The sequence below is a fragment of the Anopheles merus genome, chromosome 2L (genome assembly GCF_017562075.2).
Source record: "Anopheles merus strain MAF chromosome 2L, AmerM5.1, whole genome shotgun sequence".
Classification (NCBI taxonomy): domain Eukaryota; kingdom Metazoa; phylum Arthropoda; class Insecta; order Diptera; family Culicidae; genus Anopheles; species Anopheles merus.
Window position 1 is genome coordinate 50,668,317 of NC_054083.1, and position 18,625 is coordinate 50,686,941.

The window sequence follows — 18,625 nt, forward strand, 5'->3', positions numbered from 1 at the left end:
CGACACGATGAGTTTGCACATTATTCTGCACAGCACTGGATGACCATTAGTCTAACCATCATCTTCTAACCCCGCGTACCTAAAAGTGTATCTTCCTTTCCGCCATGCCGGCCCGCCAGTCTACCGTTCCCAGTCGATCGATTCGCAACGGAGCAGTGGCGTAGACGATGGGCGTTCGTCAACCGGGACGCGTCATTCGCCCGGCAGTGGACTTAAGCGGACAAGGTACATAGGAGACGGTACCGGTTCTCTCGGCTCGCGCAAGAGCGATCGCTGCGATGGGGAGGATGCGGAATCATTACGTCAATTGCTTATCGAGTGAGTACCGGGGCGCGTGTGTTTTCTTGCTTGCAATTCTTCTTCTTTGGGATGCGCAATATTATGACAATTTTTGGGGGTTTTCTATTTTCTTATTTTGAGGCAATTCGATCATAGTGGGACGAAATTTCGATTGATTATCGTTTCATTGATTTTTCAGGGATAATGGATTTTTTGTTCTGTTCTAGTACTGCATTTCACACATTTGGGGATGGGTTTTGCACCCTAGAATGTCATTATAGTATTAGAATCATCATAAACTGTTTTAGTTCAAAGTTAGATAGTTTTCAAACTCATCTACATTTACGACAAACGTTGGGTGTATATATGAACCTGAAGGTGACAACATTCACAATAAAATACCATTTGACAGCTGTCACAATATTGACCAACGGAGCAGCGTTTGTTTGGAGTGGCTCAATGATGTTTTGCGAGACACTGTGACAGCGATGATGACACCTGTCAGGTTCATATTTACACCCACAGCTCCATCCATGGCAAAAAAGCAGGCATTGAAACACCATCACGATCTCTATCCCATACAACAGCTTCCGTTAGTATCTGTCTCTGTGTAGCGAAAATGCTCAAAACTCTCCGATACCATCACACACTTCACTCTTCGACCGAAACACTGAAAATGGTACCTCGAAAGACGAGAGGCCACCAGCTCAAAATTGTTGTTGTGGTTGTCCCCCAAGCGGACCAACAACGCCCTCAAAATTTAACAAAAGCAATATTTTCCGACCACCATTTGGCCTTACACACACACACCGAAACACACACACACACACACCAAGGCCGTTCGATGGACCTTTTCAGCGCTCATAGCACATCGCGCATCGATGACACACTCTATGCGCGCCTCCTAGGGACACACCCTTGGAGGGGAGTGCGCTGTATCGTTATTGTTCAAAATTGTCGTTGGCCCGTTTTTCCGTTTTCTCTAGTGATTTTTTTTCCCCCCATTTCCCGGTATCTTTTTCTGCCTTGTTTTTGTTTCTTTTGCCTCGTTGCTGTACGTTTTTAACACGTTTCATCGCGCTCCAAAAAGCGCGGACGCTGGTTCGTTCATCTTTTATCATCCATCGACATCTATTTCGTGTCAGCTGTGGCCATACGGCAAAAAAAGACGTTCGTGTCACACACACACGAAGTAGCCACGTCACTTGACCACGTCATTTTGTCATCGTTTGAGTCAAATAGTGTTTTTTTGGTTCGTTTGGTTGTTGTCCTGCTTTTCTTTCTCCATTGCGCCTCCATTTGGCCATTTCGATCACATGAAACTTCCATCGACCGCCATCTCCCGTACGCGCATACTCTCGCCTTGTGTATGTGTAGCTTTCCTGTGTTTTCTATTCATTTCCATTTCGCTGTTGTTTTTCTTTCTCCGGGAAGAGAACAAGTACTGTGCTCCTGTTCATATAAAGTTTTCAAAACTATCACATTTCGTTTTGGTACAACGTTTCACCTTTGCCCTTTCACATCTGTCTGTCTCTTTGTCTAGCAAAGATGCACTCTCTCTCTCTCTCTCTCTCTCTGTCGTTCTTTCTCTCTTTCTGCCATACATTTCTCTCTATCTTCTACACTGTCTCTTTCACTATCACTTTCCTGTGTTGCGTTGAATGTTGTTCGTTAGTTGACTTTTGTTCTCTGTTCATGTTACTTGTGCTGTTTGCTGTCTGTTTTTTTCTTCTCCTTCTTTCCTTTAATTGATGTTGTGTTTCTTCTCACTGTACTGTTGGTGTGCCCCCCCGCAACGGTGTAACCATTTTTCGAAGGGATAATTTATTGCCCGTGCGAGACACGCTTTCCACGGGAACGAATTTTAATTTACAAAAAACTGCAACGTTACCTCAACACGTTTCACATCGTCCGGCCGAAAGCCTCAGCCAACCCCCGTACAAACAAACAAACGAACCGAAAAACGTACATCGGATCACACCCAGATTACCGCCAGAGAGGCCGAAGGTGGTCCCGGTGGTGGCGGTGGTGGTTCCCGGAATGCTAAGAGTAAATGTAAATAAAAATAATTAAATTCATTCGTTGGCCCGGGAGAGCCAATGGCCAATCGGAACTGCTTTAAGCTTGATAATCACGCACAGAAGCATGCTGAAGCCGACTGCCCTTCTCCTTCGACAGCCCGAGGTCGAAAAACTGGCCAAAACAACGGGTGGGGCGCGGGGGGAGAAGGAGGGCGGTGAGCATTTCGATTTCATTTCCCAGTCACGTCACCCGGCGAGTTTCATCTATCTTTTCTCTGGGCTTATGGCTGTTCTCTGTGTGTGTGATGCTGTTGTTGTTTTTCGTCTCTCTCTCTCTCTCTCTCTCTCTCTCTCTCTCTCTCTCTCTCTCTCTCTCTCTCTCTCTCTCTCTCTCTCTCTCGTTCTCGCCGTTTTCCGTTTGAACATTTTGCTCACTCATCCATTTCCACCTTCGTCTAAGCACGTTTTTGCAAAACCGGTTTTCCCGGGAACGGAAATCGATTACATCCCGGCACCGGCACCGGGCAAAATGTATGCATTTTTTATGTTTTCATTAATGAAACGTCCAACGTGTTTCCAGTCCCTTACTTCGGGATGTGCGCACTCTGTCTCTCTTACTCTCTCTCCGCATTACTTCTCCGTCGTACATTTTCCGTTGATTGGTTTTGCCGTTTTACGAAATTGACAAACATTTGCCACGAGAGGAGAAGGATGGTGGGGGTCCACCACCAACAAGTGTACCGGGGCCAGCATGTACACACTCACTTGCTGTAAAATCGAACGGTTCAGCAGACCGTTTTTGTCCCCGCACCGTTGCCACGCTGTTGAAGCACCAGAGAGTCAATCGATAACCATAAAACTCAGAAACAAAGCAGCTGGACAGCAGCCCCATTTGAGGTTCGTTTAGCATTGCTGCTTGGTAGCAGCCGATAAGAACGGTGCGAGTGGCTGGCAAGATTAAGAGGACTTTATCAGTCGTCGCTTACCGGGCTCGTTCGAATTTGATGTACGTTTTTATTGGATTTGCCCGGGATTAGCAGCAGCAGCAGCAGCAGCAGTTAAATCATGAATAAATAGACGGAAGGAAGGACGCTTAAAAAGGCAGGGAAGGTCGGAGGCGCATGCCGGCTGTCGCTTTTAAAATGCAATTTCAATATACAAATTGAAAATGAATTTAAGAGGAGTTTGCACGTCTGAATGAAGCTCGAGTGGAAGGGCAGCTTTTTGTCAAGCAGTTGGCCCAGAGTTGTGGGAGCTTTTCAAGTAGAAGCCCTTCATCCGTTCCGCAACTGAAATGAATCGCTTTCGGAGCTTCACAACTTTCCCCCCTCGAACCAGCGCTGTAGCAATAAGAAAACAACAAACAACCACATTTTTAACTTTCAACCCTGTCGAAATCCTTCCATCTCCGGGCTGCATAATTCTTCAACTGCATGTGGAATGCTTCACTCCGAAGGATGGGGCTGAGCTTTGATTCGCTTCGAGAAACAGTTCGCAACAGTAAGCTCTTTGTATGTATTAACTTTTGCCCCCAGTCCCGCAGTGAAATGCACCGTGTTTGCTGCATTCACTTTTGTGTCGGTTAATCCACGGTAAGGAAGGAAATAAATCCCTTCCTCACCCGCGCTTCAGAACTGGAGGGCGCAAACGCAGGCAAACGGGTGGAATAAATCCGCGGTTCGTTGCACAAAAATAATATGCACCTCCAGAGGGTGGTGGTGGTGGTGGTGTGGCTCAAAAACGTAACCCCTATTTGTGGTCAACCAACGAGGCGGGGCTTAACAGGATGCAAACGGGTGGTGAAAGGATGGCTTGGGATGGTTTATTATGCGAAGAATTGAAAGTTAAACGTGCAAACGAGGAGGGGCCGGTGCGAGTGCGGAACGAGGAAAAAGGCGTATATCATAGCGATTGAAAAATTAATGAAATTAAATCCAACCCAACCGACGCCGGTGACGCCGGTGGGCTTTGTGGTGTGGTCGCGTGTGCTGCTGGAGAACGCGATGGAGAACGCCGTCCGTCGGGCCATTTCGTATGCTTGCTGGGGTGCATATGCATCTCGTTATTGGAACACTGGCCACATTCTTTAAGAGGCGTTCCAGGCTCCGGGACTTCATCCAAAATACTACTGCATGTTTTGCCTTTGGATGTGCCTTTTAAACGGTACGATCGGTACGATAAACCACTCCCCGAGACTCTGTGTGTGTGTGTGTGTTTGTGCGACACGGTTGTCTTGAGAGGCTCTCTGGTGGGATATTTTGTGGTCAAATTCGTCCTCTGCCTTCTCTGCCCCTCGCTTTGTTCGCTGGCTTGAGGTTGGAAAGGTTACCAAGAATCCTTTAAAATGCAAATGTGCGTACTGCCCGACGAGTGCTACGGTAGCGCCGGAACTAGACCAAGACTACAACCTCACCCCGACAAGCACAGGAATTCAATTCCGAGAGTAAAAGAGCTCTGTCCCCGCACGAACCTTTTTTGTGTTCGTTTGTTCCGATTCCGAGAGACGAGAAAGCGAGCATTAGGTTTGGCGAATTCCCGGACTCCTCGCAGCTCCCGCAGAGTCATGGGGGAAAGTCATGAATTAGACTGATGCAAGATTCATACCAGTGCCGGGCGGGTGCATCATGCAAATAGGATTCTGCACTCCCGCTTAGTGGATTGTTGCTTTGGCAACAAAACCGCTCTCCATTTGCCCTCGCTTTCCAGGAACTCGGAAGGAAGCGTAGAATTAGAACGCAATCAACATATCTCCTATGCCCCCTCTACACCCGAGAGCAGAGTGGCTCACCCCGTTTTTGGAAATGCGAGACAGCAGTGATCACTACCTGGTTTGGATGCCACTTACCGCTCTAGAAGCACACAAGTACACACACACACACACACACACAGGAGTTGCCTCGAGTTGGTCCATTAAGAAGCAGGGAAGGTACTCGCTGATGGAAACCCGTTTTGTCCGGTGGTTTTTGGGTAATGGATGAAGTCATCCTTTTTCCGATGGCAGCCACCAGTGTGAAGATGATGCGAATTAAGTGGATGTGTAGCATGTGTGTGTGCTTGTGTTTTAACCGGTGAAAATGGAACTTCTGAAGCATCACTTTCGGCGAACGCTGGGATGAAATTCGCCCACAGGTACACATCACCCTCTCGCTGCTAACTGGCAAGGACTCACCAGAGCACTTCACTATGATTAGTTGAGTGTGTGTGACGTCTCTGTGTGTGTGTGTCCAGAAGGATCAGCAGCAGGAAATTAAGCAGTTTGTTTTGAAAACCCACACCACCCCGACGGACCATCATTATCTCTCCATGTGGGAAGATGGTTGCAGACGCTTCTTGAAGATGCGAGTGGCGTGCAGTGTTCTAATTCCCTAATGAAAGCTCACAGCCGCGGACGTGCGTCCGCTCTGCCCATCCACAAACACACACACACACACACGCGCACGAATGTTGATATCTCATTTGCAAAATTATCTAACCAAGCTATCCAACACAATCCGGTTCGAAAGTTAAACAATGTTCCAGCAAACCGCACGATTTAATTAACGGTGATTTAAATCGTATCCTTGCGTGTTTTTGGCGAGCGTTCGAGAGGGGTCCACGTCGGCAAATTTCGGACAAACTCAAACAGAGTTTATTGTAGAAACAGTTCCATCTACGGTGCACACACGCACACACGCACACACAAGATTTGGGGTAGAAAGTTTCATTTATTAACACAAAGAGCAGCTCGCACGGATGACGTGTGCAGGCCCTAATCCTGAAGCACCATTTTCGGACACCTTCTCCCCAGTTCCACAGTTAGGAGTAGATGGTCCGCAGGCAGTAACACCGGCACACGGGATGAATGTGGCTGAAATCGTTCCCGTTACTCCCCAGGGAGGAGGGGGAGCACTACACCCATCGCTCGGAAACTCAATCATGCCAATCTGTGTTAAAATTTCACTTCTCCCGGCCGCCCCGGGAGTAGACGCGGTGTTGCGGTCTGTAGAATTAACAAGGGAAATAAACTGATTCCCTCTGGTGTGATGTGTGTTTTTGTGTTGCATACCTGCCAGGCGTCGTCGCTGCTGCCACTGACGTTTCACGCTCGATGGAGTGTGCGAGCAGCAAAGCCTACTGAAAACTAGTGAGCCAATAAACGTCTTTGTACCCGATGCTTGCATACCGACAGGCGCAAACACACACACACACACACACATACAGGATATTTGCAGGAAATGAGTCGAATTTGTGCCTCGGTTCATCACCACGGTGTCGAAAAAACGACCTGCACTAGCGACTCGGTTGGTTTGTTTTTGGTTTTTCGAGGAGTCAATTTTAAGTGCTCCTGCCATGCGATACTGAGATCATGGTCGATTAAACGAGACTTTGATGGGGTGGAACGTTGAGAGAGATACACAACAAAACGGCAAGGAAAAACTCATCCCAAAACTCAATCGTGATTGGAACCCCCCCCGTTGCTCTGCGAACGTGCGGTCCGCTTTGATCGAATGATATCAGTGATCGCAGGCTGTGGAAGGTTTTAATGGATCTTTCCCCTATCGTTGTCTCGTGACCCGGTCGTTGGTCGTTTGATAGTTTTAATCCATCCATCGAGAGGATGCAGATGAGACGCGGTCTATCAAACTTTGCACACAGGCCTGGTGGTGCTGGTGCTGCTAGTCTCGGTCCATTTGACCGAGGCGGACATAAGGCTAATGAAAGGATATTGGATTTTTTCACCCAATCTAGCCGGACTGTAAAGCTGTAGTTGCTGATGCTGCTGATGCTGCTGCTGCATCTAAACAACGACCTAAAACCTCAGCAGTGTTCAGTGGGGACCGTCGTGCCGTGTTCGAGCTCGAGTGCGTCCTGCCGAGACCGGTCAAACCGCATCATACACTCTCCGCCTGTGCACCCTGCTGTACAACACCTCCCCTCCCCGGGGGCGACAAATTTTTGGAAACATTATGGGAAAATCTGTACGGTCAACATGGCCCCGTACATGTGTGAGAGTGTCTGTGACCCATCTGGATAAGATGACCACACCCAGAACCGCACTGCTGCACACCAGTGTTGGTAAACACACACAACTGGTTCACAACTTCCCAAAACCGACGGGCTCGGTGCTGTGGGTCACGGGTCCCCACACCCCATGCTGTTTATATGCCGCGCGATGTCACAAGTAGTCACTCAAGGGACCTATCGGCAAGTTGCAGTTGGTTCGGCCGACAGCAGTCCGGCTGCGGTCAGCAAACGGTAACACTCTTCTTCCTTCCTGCGTGGCAATCGCTTCCCACCAGCCATTCCGACATAGCAAGATGGACTTTGATAATTTAATTTTCGGTTAAACTGTGTCCCCGTACCTCGCATGTGGGAGTGGGACTTTGAAAGGCAAACTCCAACCGATGCACTATTTTTCTGCAAAACGAGTCGGGGAAAAAACAAGGAAAGTCGTGCTGGGGGAAAAAATCAAACTCACATCGACTCTGATGGAACTTTATTTTTGCGCTCCTCTTCTCGTATGATACAAGCATTGGGTCTGTCTCTCTCTCGCTGTCTCGGTTATCTAAATGCAAATGTAATTGAATTGACCTCACAGACCCACGTGACGGCAAAAGGCAACATATATGAAACGAGCAGCAGAAATTAAAGCAAATATTGCCCGTGCCCCCCTATCGACGACCCGACAGCGGGCAGCAAAGCGCAATCAATCTATCGATGACAGCACTGGGAAAGTTCCTGCCCGTCTGCATTTCGTTTGCAGGCAGTCGTTTCGAGGCATGCCATGTTTTGCAGCTTTGATGTTTGTTAATTATAATTGAAGATGCCCGGGACGGCAATGTGTGTGTTTATATTTCGTTCCATTTCGGTTCGTATGTTTGCAACCCTCCGTACGGCACTCCGATACGGCTGCTGGAGAAACATCAAGAGAATACCATGCTTTAATAAGCAGTGTTTGTCATGCAAATTGCATAACTTTAGGAGTGTTTTTTTTGCTCTGCGAAATGTTCATAAAAATTACACGCTACATCTTCTACATTCTTCAAGCTTACTTAAGCAGTGCTTCCACACACATCTCCCTCCGAGCCGGATGGCTTCCCAAACGACCGTTCGCTCTTGACAGTTGTGAAAGATTCCATTTCACTCACCGCACGTGGTGCATATTTGTCGTGTGAAACGAATTTTGCTGCACCCATTTCTGCACTACGAAAGGGGGAGGCCCTTCCTGTGGTTCCTGTTTGCGAGTGTGACAAACCAGTCCATCCAGTGCAGTGTGCCACAGTGTGAAATCGTAAAAGTGACACAAAAGGGAATGGTTTAGAAAAAAAAAAACGAAGCCTCCCCATCTTCCAGCACTCTGGGAAGCACAATGAATCGTGCTTCATTTATCTTGCTTTACAGCAAAACGAACGCTTTCTTCTCATCTGCGGCGATCTGGCCATGGGATTGCGCTCTTCCTTCTATTGCTTCCCCTTGAAGCTCGGGATGAGTTTGGCTCCTCCATTTCATCAATGAACCGAGCAGCAAGCAGCGGCAAAAGCTTTCTTCTTCGACGCCGAGCCGACGGACATTGCAGCAGGTCCGTTGCAGTGCCTTCGAGGGTGGAAAGTGCCATCCATCATTTCACCATTTGTTCCCGCTTTGCTTGCCTGGTTTGTTTGTTTGTTTGCCGGCAGCAGCAGCAGCAGCAGCGAGAATGTCCAGAGGCGAACGTGTGCCATTCAGAGAGAGCGTTTTCGGACCCTCGAATTCCGACACAGCTCTGTGTCTTCTGTGGAGCTATACCATCAGCTTCATTTGTATATTTCAACACCCCATATTTTGTGCCAGTGTGTGTGTGTGTGTGCGGGCGCTGATTTGATGACAGATGAATATGAAAGTGCATTTTTCGTAACACCCGGTGGTCTGCGGGTTGGAAAGCGTGCGCTTGAAAAGCTTTTTGTGAGGCTGTGCTGTGTGTTTGTGTTTGGATTCGCTTTTCGCTCGGCAAGCCCCGAAATGTGTTTGCGGTTGCCAGACGGTTCTCGGCGGTGGGAAAGTAATGAATGTTTCGTTCCCATTTTTGTGTGCGTTTGTTGTGGAGTAGTTTGCCGCTTCCTAAATGATCATACTTTCCATTCGTTTTGCCTACCGGCGCCACACTCTACCAGATTGTTTTTGGGTAGTGAAATGGTATTGTGCTTCATTCCGATGTTTTAGTTTGATTCGTTTTGAATGTCGTACCATTGTTGACGAGTAAAAAAATGTCTCGCTGTAAAGCTCGCTTAGGTGCTTTTTGTTGCAATTGGGAAAGAGAAGCATTTTTATGAACCATAGCTCATAATTATGATGCTTTAACTGAAATTCAATATTGTGCGAAATATTTCCCCCATTTTGATGCCATTTTTTGCCGCCCGCTCTTGAAGCAGTTCCATCCGATGGTCCCATCCATCAGCGTCTTCAAGCGGTGACGCCTTCTTCAAGAGGCATGATAAATTATTTCACCCCAAAGATCGTCCAAGGGTGTGTGATAGAGCGAATGGTTCCGCTTCCCCGTCCCGATATGATGGCTCGGTGTGTTTGTGTGTGTGTGTGTTGAAATGGTGCTTCTTTCGCATGCATTGAAAGCGCGTCGCGGCTCCCCGTTTCGGATTCATTCCTTGATTAATGGTTCGTCGCTTACGCCGATAGGACGGAGGGAAATTTCTTCTTTTTTTCTCTCTCTCTTTCTCTCTCTCTCTCTCTCTCTCTCTCTCTCTCTCTCTCTCTCTCTGTAACTTTGCGTTGCATTTGTTGGCATCGATCCAAAAGCGTCCCAGCGAACGCGTTCGCGCTTGGGTGTTGAACGATATCAATTTATGATCGTCATCAGCAAGCACCCCCCGTACTTGCGGTGGCAACCCGCGCGGACAGATGTTTGGCCGTGAAGGATAAAATTATTGGTCTTTTTTTTTGCTTTGTCAAAAGTTGTCACTCGAAAAGAAGGAGCGTTCCGCAGCCAAAAAAAATATCATTTTTAGCAATATTTATCATAAAACTTTCAGCGAAAACAACTATCAAATGAATCGATGTAAAAAGTATGTTTAAATAATGTCGTTTCGTTGCTTGCAAATTTCCCGCCTCCTTTCTTAAATCGACTCTTAAGTCATCCCTAATAACCGACTCATGAAAACCAATTTAACAGACATAGCGCCTCAGGGGGAGAAAACGTTCATTTTCTCCAAAGTAGGGCAGAATCACGATCGGCGACGATAAGCCGGCGGGACGGTTCGATGACTTGCACGTTGAGTGGGAAACGATAACAAAATAGGATGCGTAGATGCGTGTGTACGTGTCTTCCTGAGGATAGTACCATCATTTACATTCCTTCCCTCAAGCGCACGGAAGCATGTTCGCTTGCTTCATCGCTCATTCGATCCATCTGCCCTCTCATTTTCTGCCCGTCCTAAGCCAATGGATTATCGTATGAATAGAAATTGACAAATATTCATCTACAAGAACGGGGGGCGTGCTGGTCGTGCTGGAAATTTAAAGCTTTTTGCGCTGTTTAACGTGGGGGACGATCACCCCATCCCGTTACCCGAACGGGGGACGATAAGTTTGAAAATGGTTGTTTGAGTAAGGTTAGTGCTGTTTCTTGGCAAGAGCGCTCTAGCGAAACTTTTGCGTGTCTTTTGCGCGTCTCGGGTCTCGGGGAGTTCTCGGTGAGTTTTCCCTGTTCCGCCAAAGGTTCATCAACGGATTTGCCCCGCGCGATCCCCTGTTTGCGGGTCGTCATTTACATTTGACCCGCCAGAAAACCAACCCTGCTGTGTTTCGGTTGGAAGTTTGTGGCATGCCGAGGGTGGGAGCGAGGATTAAATTAAACTTTCATGATAAGCTTTTATTGTCAAAATGCTGCGCGACTTGAAGGGGGATTCGCATTTTTATTCCCTTTTTCAACGTCCCCTAGCTTTGGTGCTGAAAAAGGGGGGGAAGATTTCGCTGGTTTGTGGATTGAACCCAAAACTTGACACACTTCACTCACGGAACTTGCCCACCCGCTGAAGATGCTCACACCATGGACATTCAAAACTCGCTAGCGTCATCGCTGCTGTCAACGGCTTGGCGCGCGAGATGAAGCATCCTGTGTTCAGCCCCGCTTGGGTGTGTCCCATTGCACCCATGCATGGCCCATTTGTTCCGTTGTTCTGTTTGCGCTATGGAATCGGGCTGGGGGGGGATGGAGCGACGCTACAAGACGCGGAAATTGTTGGGAAAATTGTTAGCAAAACTTTTGATTAGCAGCACTTCCAACGCGTTTGTGGCGTCGGCGTGAAGATGAGTTGCCTTTGCGGGTGGAGCGATGACAAAGATGACATTTTCTTTGCCTTTTCGGCGTTTGCTACAGAACAACGGCAAACAGCGTTTGCTTTTTAGAATCCTTCTCAGTTTGAAGATTGATTGCATCTTATCATTTGCAAGCATACAGTCGAACTACGCTAAACCCAACAGCCAAGATAAATGGCCGGCCGATCTTTCTCCTACCCAGCGTGAGCGGTTGGGTAACTTTTTGGGGGCGTTGGCGCAACTAGACATCCCGCCCACCGCCTCGCTCTCTCACCAAACAGTTGGGTTACAAAATTGAAAAACCCCCCGAAAGCCAATAATTCACCCGATTGATGGCTTCGGTTTTTGGGAAGCCTAGAAAGTTTTGTTCTCCCAACCCCCCCCCCCCCCCCCCATTGTTTGGCGTACCTCGGGCATGGTCGGTTTTGCATGTCCTTGGCAAGGGTTTATTGATTTTGTTTTTCGGTTGAAAATCACAAAAACTGGTCAGCTGCTCGTCGAGGGGGGGGGTAACACAGCGGCAGGGAGGCGGGTGTTGTGTTTCGACTTGATTCGTGGCTTTTCAATCGAGATTGTGGTTCCGAGGAAAAGTTCGGGCGTCCAACGCCCTTCTTCGGTGCCGAATCGGGGTTGGCATTTTGGAATTGAGTTGTTCTGGGCAAATGCAAACTCGACTGGCTTTGATTGAATTGTATGGCATCATTTATGGGTTTGGACGTTTGTTTTATTTTTCGCTAACTCATGATCGTCTCGATTTGTGGGGCTTGTGTTTGGTTTGTGTTTGATCAATTCATCGAAATGTGTTTACTGTGATAAGGTACTCGACGGAGCGACGATGTTGTTCTGCGGATTGCATACCTTCAGGCGACTAATTTCCTAATATCAAACTTTAATCATTTAAACGCTTACGATTGACTCATTCTTTTACACGATTTTTCTCTATTTCACATACACAACTATCCATCTGTGTTTGTTTTCGGTTTTTCTCTGTCTCTCTCTCTCTCTCTATGATCTCTATTCCCTTTCTCTCATCCCTCATTAGCACTTTCGAACGGCTTCTTGTGCGTGCAAAGTTAAGCAACGACACAACGGGAAGCCCCTGTTTTGGCAGCTTCAGCGCGAAGCATATCATGCGCGCAACTTGAGCGAAACGGGAGCGAATCATAATAAGTGCATAGCTTATTAAACATTGAAAAAAAAACCCCGCAACCAGCACCACAACCACCTTGGTGATCGTGTACCGTGTGCATACACCTTACCGGTGGGTTTTGCCGGTTTTGCGCCATCGCCATCCAGCATTCGCTTGCAATTTGAATAACATTCAGCAAACATTCAAACACTCATGCTCAACACACTGAATCATCACTTCTCCCCCAGTGCGAACGGTATTGAATGCGAACCGAAAACGGGCGGTAGTTAAAAATTCGGTCCTTCGTCGTAGAACCGCCGTGAATTGAAACGGATTATTATAGAACTAAAGAGCGCAAACGGAAGTAAACGATCGTGCCACATAGAACAATTCGATGCGAACAGTAGCCTAAACATTAGGAAGCGTTTTGGTCCGTGCGTAAAAACGGAATCGAAACGGATCACACGACGAATTGATAGTTCCTTTAGAACAGTATCGCTTATCGAAACAGTAATTGCGACGCTCGTGCATCGTTTGCAAACACTCTGAAGGAATTTATCGTGGAAAAAAATCCACACTAAAACAAAGATTCAGCCGAAGCAAAGAGCAAAAGACGAATCTGTTTAGAAAATTTCCCAAAAGACTCGAAACGCGAGCAGACGCAGCAGTAGCAAATAGTTTAGCACAAACAAACGGCAGAAGAATTGAGCTAATCGTACTAGAACAAATTTTGTAAAAAAAAAAACCATAAAACTCCACAACCCCTCAAACCGAACGGGGACAATTCCGAGCGAATTCGAGCTGCACACAACAACGCACATTGTAGTTATAACAATTTTGGCAAAGCGCAAGCAAAGTCGTAGTCCAAAATGTCGTACGGGGATATTTCTTACGGGTAAGTAAAATGGCGATCAGGGAACAAAACCCAAAGTCCGATACGCGCGTCTTTAGTCGATCGCCCCCGTGTCCGTGTTCTTCCTTGCTCCTCCTTAAATCCTCTCTTCCGGTTCCCTCGCTGCGTGTTGTGGTTGTGGTTCGAAAATGGAGCAATCGCGCGGATCAGAAAACGTCCCAAATTGTAACGATCATAAATTCGTCCATCATAATTGCACTCATACCACATGAGCACACAAACGAGCACAGAAACACAGGCACACTCATGCACACACAAACACACACACACACACATACACGTTTCATTTTCACATTTTTGGGTTTTTGTTCGACCTTGTTTGCTGTATTGCGGTTTCGGTTTATTTTGTTCACTCACGAAACGACCGATGCCTCGTCTCTCACTTGTAGTTGGGAAACGGTTGTACTTCTGTTAGTGAAAGGCAAAAGATACATTGAGTTATGTGAGTCACAAGGAACGACAAGCCCTTCAAATCATCCTCAAAATTAAAGCTTAAAGGGACGGGGAGGGCATCAAAATGGCCCCGAGAAAAGGGACGCGAGCTTTGGAGCTAACTTATCGCAGCTCAGCGTTCGCGTTTTGTCCCCTTATCGAATAAATCGTATTACTTTAGTACAGTTCCGTAGCTTACTTAATCTGTTTTTTTTTCTGTGCCCTGTTATTTTGTTCGTGTAGAATCGGGTTTTTATTTCTGCTCTCTTGCTCTTGCTCTCCTGCTATCTCTTTATCACTCTCACTCTATTTCTGTTTCGTTCTGTGCTACGGTTATCGCCTCGGGCCAATGGAGCAGCTACCGAAGCTTTAGTGAAAAAGCTTGCTTGAACAAAAAAAAAGGGAGGAAAGAATGCATAAATCACCACAGCACAAGTGGGATTCTTTCCTTGCGCTTCTGTTGAACCCATCACCCTTTAATCAAAATCTGTATCTATAGCAGTCATCGCCATTTGCACATCAACAAAAAATCATGCCTACCCACTCACACGATCACTCTCATTTGTTTGGTTGGTTTGGATTTTGATTTTGATCATTAGCATTACTCACTACTGTAGGCACAAGTAGCGTTTTCCTTTCTGTACTTGTGTGCGTGTTTGTGTGTGTGTGTTTTTGTTTGTTGTTAAATATCTTACTTTATTGCATCGTTTCATACGTTCGACTGTACAGATAGAGGAAGGGGGTGTTTTGTACATTTGTTTTCGGTTTTTTCTTCTTTTACCTTCTATCAACAAATCAGTAGCGCAGCGCATTCAACCATCCATCCATAAGCCCGTATTTTTGTGGAAGTAAATTGTTCGTGTTATGTTTTCGAACCATAAGCACCACCGCCGCTCCCATTCCGTTGAAGTCAATTGTAGGCGAGCTTTTCCGTAGATTAGGAGATTGATTTTTCCTGCTCGAGAAGCATTGATAGATTGAAAACAAGTTGAAAGGAGCGATCTTACTAAATCTTCTGCCACTGCTGCTGTTGCTGCTGCTGCTGCTGCTGCTGCTGCTGACGCTGCTACCCATTGCCCTACACTACTCTGGAGCTTGCACTGAAATCGTCTTACATATTTCTCAAACAACCCCGCAAAACCACAAGACAAGGAAAGGCGGGGAACGCAAACTCACTCAAAACGTGAAGTTGATGTTGTGTGTGGTTCGATTCGATACAAAATCTACAGTTTTACGCATACGGTAGCAATGGACACCTTTGTCTTTTCCCTTTACGAAGTGCATTTTGTCTTGTTTAATTTTTCCTTTTCCCTCTTTCTCTCTATCTTGCAGAAACACAATGCGTTGATTGCTACTTTTTTCCATTTTTGCTTTCAGAGTCTTATTTTTGTTAATTTTTTTATAAATTTTATCTTTGATTTTTGTCTCAATTTTCTTTCTCTACTCTTACTCTTCTTTCACTAAAACTGTAACTCATTTACATTACATTCACATTCAGCAACAGACACACTCGTCATCCTTTTCACTCATATCATCTCACTCATATTCATGTGTCGCCCCAAAAATGGTATAAAAGTTTAAGTTTTCCCATATTCATGCTCGCGAGACTGCTTCTCTAAATTCATAGCTGTCGTGCCGGGGGAGAAAAAAGAACTGACTAGCTTACTAGCCTTTTTCCATAAATATGCTTCATTTTCACCACCACCACTACTGCCATCGTGTTCCGTAGCCCGTCATTTCCTGCGGCAAAAGCAGGGAGAAAGGATATTGCTTTAAAGTCGATCCTTGTACACTGCTTTGCGCACGGACGCGCGATGACGTTGGTACAACAATAAATGCAACGAAAACGGAAAATCAACTCATGACTTTTCATAACCTGAAACTCTTCATCCTCCACATCCAAACGCTTCCTTCTCTTCCCCCCTTCCCCCATCTTCACACCGTCCTTCCGCTTCCTTCGCCCATCCACCTCTGCTCGATCGTGCTATCGCTCCCTGTCTTCGGGTTACATTTATACTTTTTCGTCCTCGTTCGCTCGTAACGCCCTATCCACCGCGGGAGTGGCCCACCGGTGTGTGTGTCAGCTAGTAGCAGCAATAAATACTAATATGTGTGCATTTTCATTTTGCCGTCCATGCCGCCACCGTCCCACCGAACCTCCAATCGACACCCGACATCGGCAGACTGCAGAAGCAAGTCAGCGTGATGAGTATGAATCTGTCGGCGAAGCTGGACGATCTGCAGCGGGGTGACCGTCATCTCGAGACGACGGTCGCCCTCTGCGAGATACGGACCCAGCTTCAGGAGCTCACCAAATCGGTGGAGAGCTGCCAGACAGAAGTTTCCGAGGTACGGTAATCGCCCTCATCGCCAAGGTGTGTTCCACGCTAACGCTGTGCCGTGTGTGGTTTGTTTTTCCCCTCCACAGGTGAAACGTGATATGGTAGCAATAAAACACGAACTAGATACAGTACAACAGGTGAAGGAGGAGATCGAGGAGCTGAGAGAATACGTCGACCGGCTGGAGGAACACACGCACCGGCGAAAGCTACGGTTGCTGGAGCAAGTTAGTGTTGCAATGGCCGACTTCGTTAGCATATTGTTTTATCTGTTGAATAAATTTCGATCCTACTTTACTTCGTTTTGTTTTATTTTTGCATTTTACTTTATTGTTTTTGTAACTTTTGTATAATTTCTGATGAATTAAATTATTTACTTTTCGTTTTGCTTGTTTTATAGGTTCTGTTCGTCACTGATGATTTTAACTTTTCTGTTTTATTTTCTCATTTTATTGTTATTACTTTTACAATGTTTTGTAATATTTATTTATGAATTTTATGTCTCTTCTTTCAATTCAACTATATTCTGATAAATTATATTACATATTTTATTTATTCTTTCCTTATAGATCGTTTCCTTCAATATTGATTTTGTTCTGTATTTTTTACACTTTTATTTGATTTGGTTACACTTTGCAACGTTTAATAATGGCTGCTACTTCTCCTGCTTCCAGGGTTTGACGTTCTTCCTGACGTACGCCATCTTTGCGGCCGTGCTGGGCATGCTCCAGTTCGGCTACAATACCGGCGTCATCAATGCGCCGGAGGTGAACATTGAGAACTTCATGAAGGACGTGTACAAGGACCGGTACGGCGAGGACATCAGCGAGGAGTTCATCCAGCAGCTGTACTCGGTCGCGGTGTCCATCTTTGCGATCGGCGGCATGCTCGGTGGCTTCAGCGGCGGCTGGATGGCGAACCGGTTCGGCAGGTACGGTTACAAGGGGAGGGGGGGGGGAGCCGCTAGAACAGAACGGCGCTTTTATAGCTTTCAGGAGTGTGACCCAATTATTCTCCATCCTATTACTGGTAGGCCTATGCGCTTCTATGTATGTCTGTGTGTGTGTGAGGATGACTGCATTGGACTTTATCCTTATCCTCGTGACACAAACACACACACACGCTGGTAGCTGATTGATTAGCATCTTGTGAATAATTCATAATTGAATTGTCTTATCAAAACCAATTCCCTGGTCCCGGCGTCCCTGTCCGGTCGAATCCATGGTTTAGCTTTCATTTCCATTTTCCATGCTGTGTATTTTATCATTTCCACCGTTCCACGGCTCTCACGCCGTTCATTGCTTGACAGGCCAGAGCATCATGCTGATCATGCAAAAGCCATTCCCGATGCGTCCCCGTATGGGGGTTGACCTGAGATAGCTGTCCCATGCTGCGTTTGCCTTTATATGGACACTCATAAATTGAGCTATTTTATGAATCTTATCGCAAAACCCGTTCCCGACCACCCCCCGGGTGGATGATGGACGATCTTCGATCGATGAACCGATGTCCCGTCCGTCCCGTCTGTCCCGTGCCCAGTTTGTTTGTTTGTTTGTTTGTTTGCCGAGCCGAGTGGACGACGGACACACGTCCCAGGACACGCGCTGCGGTGGCGACGGCTGTGATTGGTGCTGCACCCGGGGACAAATGCAAATGCAGCAGCAGCAGAGGGTTGCACGTGAATCAAACAGAATCAGCCGCCGGCCAGATAATGCATGCGCGTGTGTGTGATTGTGCACTGTTTGCACAACCTTTAATGGGTCTTTAACGGGTCAGTGGCGCCCCGGTGCAAGATTAAAGGGCACGGCAGGCGATTGATTCACACACATTTCCCCCACTCTCTCGCGTATTAATCCGCGTGTGTTGTGCGCCAATCGCACGATGACGACCCTTTAAGTGCTGCAGGGCTTGAGGTAAAGATAAATATTTACCCACATCTGCTGGTGCATTTGATTTTGAGGAAGGGGGCGCGGGGATGCGCAGGGAGCGTCAGCAAGCGTTTGAGCTGTTTTGAGAAGCAGAAAATCAAACAGCTCTTCACTTGCATTAATTATGCACTCTGCCGGCAGCCAGTCCGCGTGCATTATATCGCGCCCAGGCTCACAGTTCCAGTGCATCCAGGCAGCAGATTCGATTCTAATCCACGCTTTCCCTTTCTCTCTCTTTCTATTTATCCCTCCACAGAAAGGGTGGCCTGCTGCTGAACAACGTGCTGGGCATATCC

At 46.9% G+C, this 18,625-nt stretch overlaps 1 protein-coding gene across 31 annotated transcripts in view; it reads left to right on the top strand.

Moving 5' to 3' along the window:
* LOC121592895 (glucose transporter type 1) overlaps positions 1-18,625 on the top strand; it is a 172,973-nt gene that overhangs the window by 117,218 nt on the left and 37,130 nt on the right. For 26 of the 31 annotated variants that reach the window (XR_006004706.1, XR_006004707.1, XM_041914767.1 and 23 more), the window contains 5 exons: positions 87-318; positions 16,246-16,411; positions 16,491-16,628; positions 17,076-17,332; positions 18,586-18,625. The exon at positions 18,586-18,625 is cut by the window's right edge and continues 85 nt beyond it. Coding sequence is in view for 29 of the 31 variants with exons in the window: in XM_041914767.1 (XP_041770701.1) it covers positions 87-318; positions 16,246-16,411; positions 16,491-16,628; positions 17,076-17,332; positions 18,586-18,625 (833 nt within the window). In the remaining 2 variants the exon portion in view is untranslated. Of the gene's footprint in view, positions 1-86; positions 319-12,630; positions 13,613-16,245; positions 16,412-16,490; positions 16,629-17,075; positions 17,333-18,585 lie in introns of those variants that run through there. The other 5 variants (XM_041914788.1, XM_041914795.1, XM_041914789.1 and 2 more) reach the window with 4 other exon arrangements.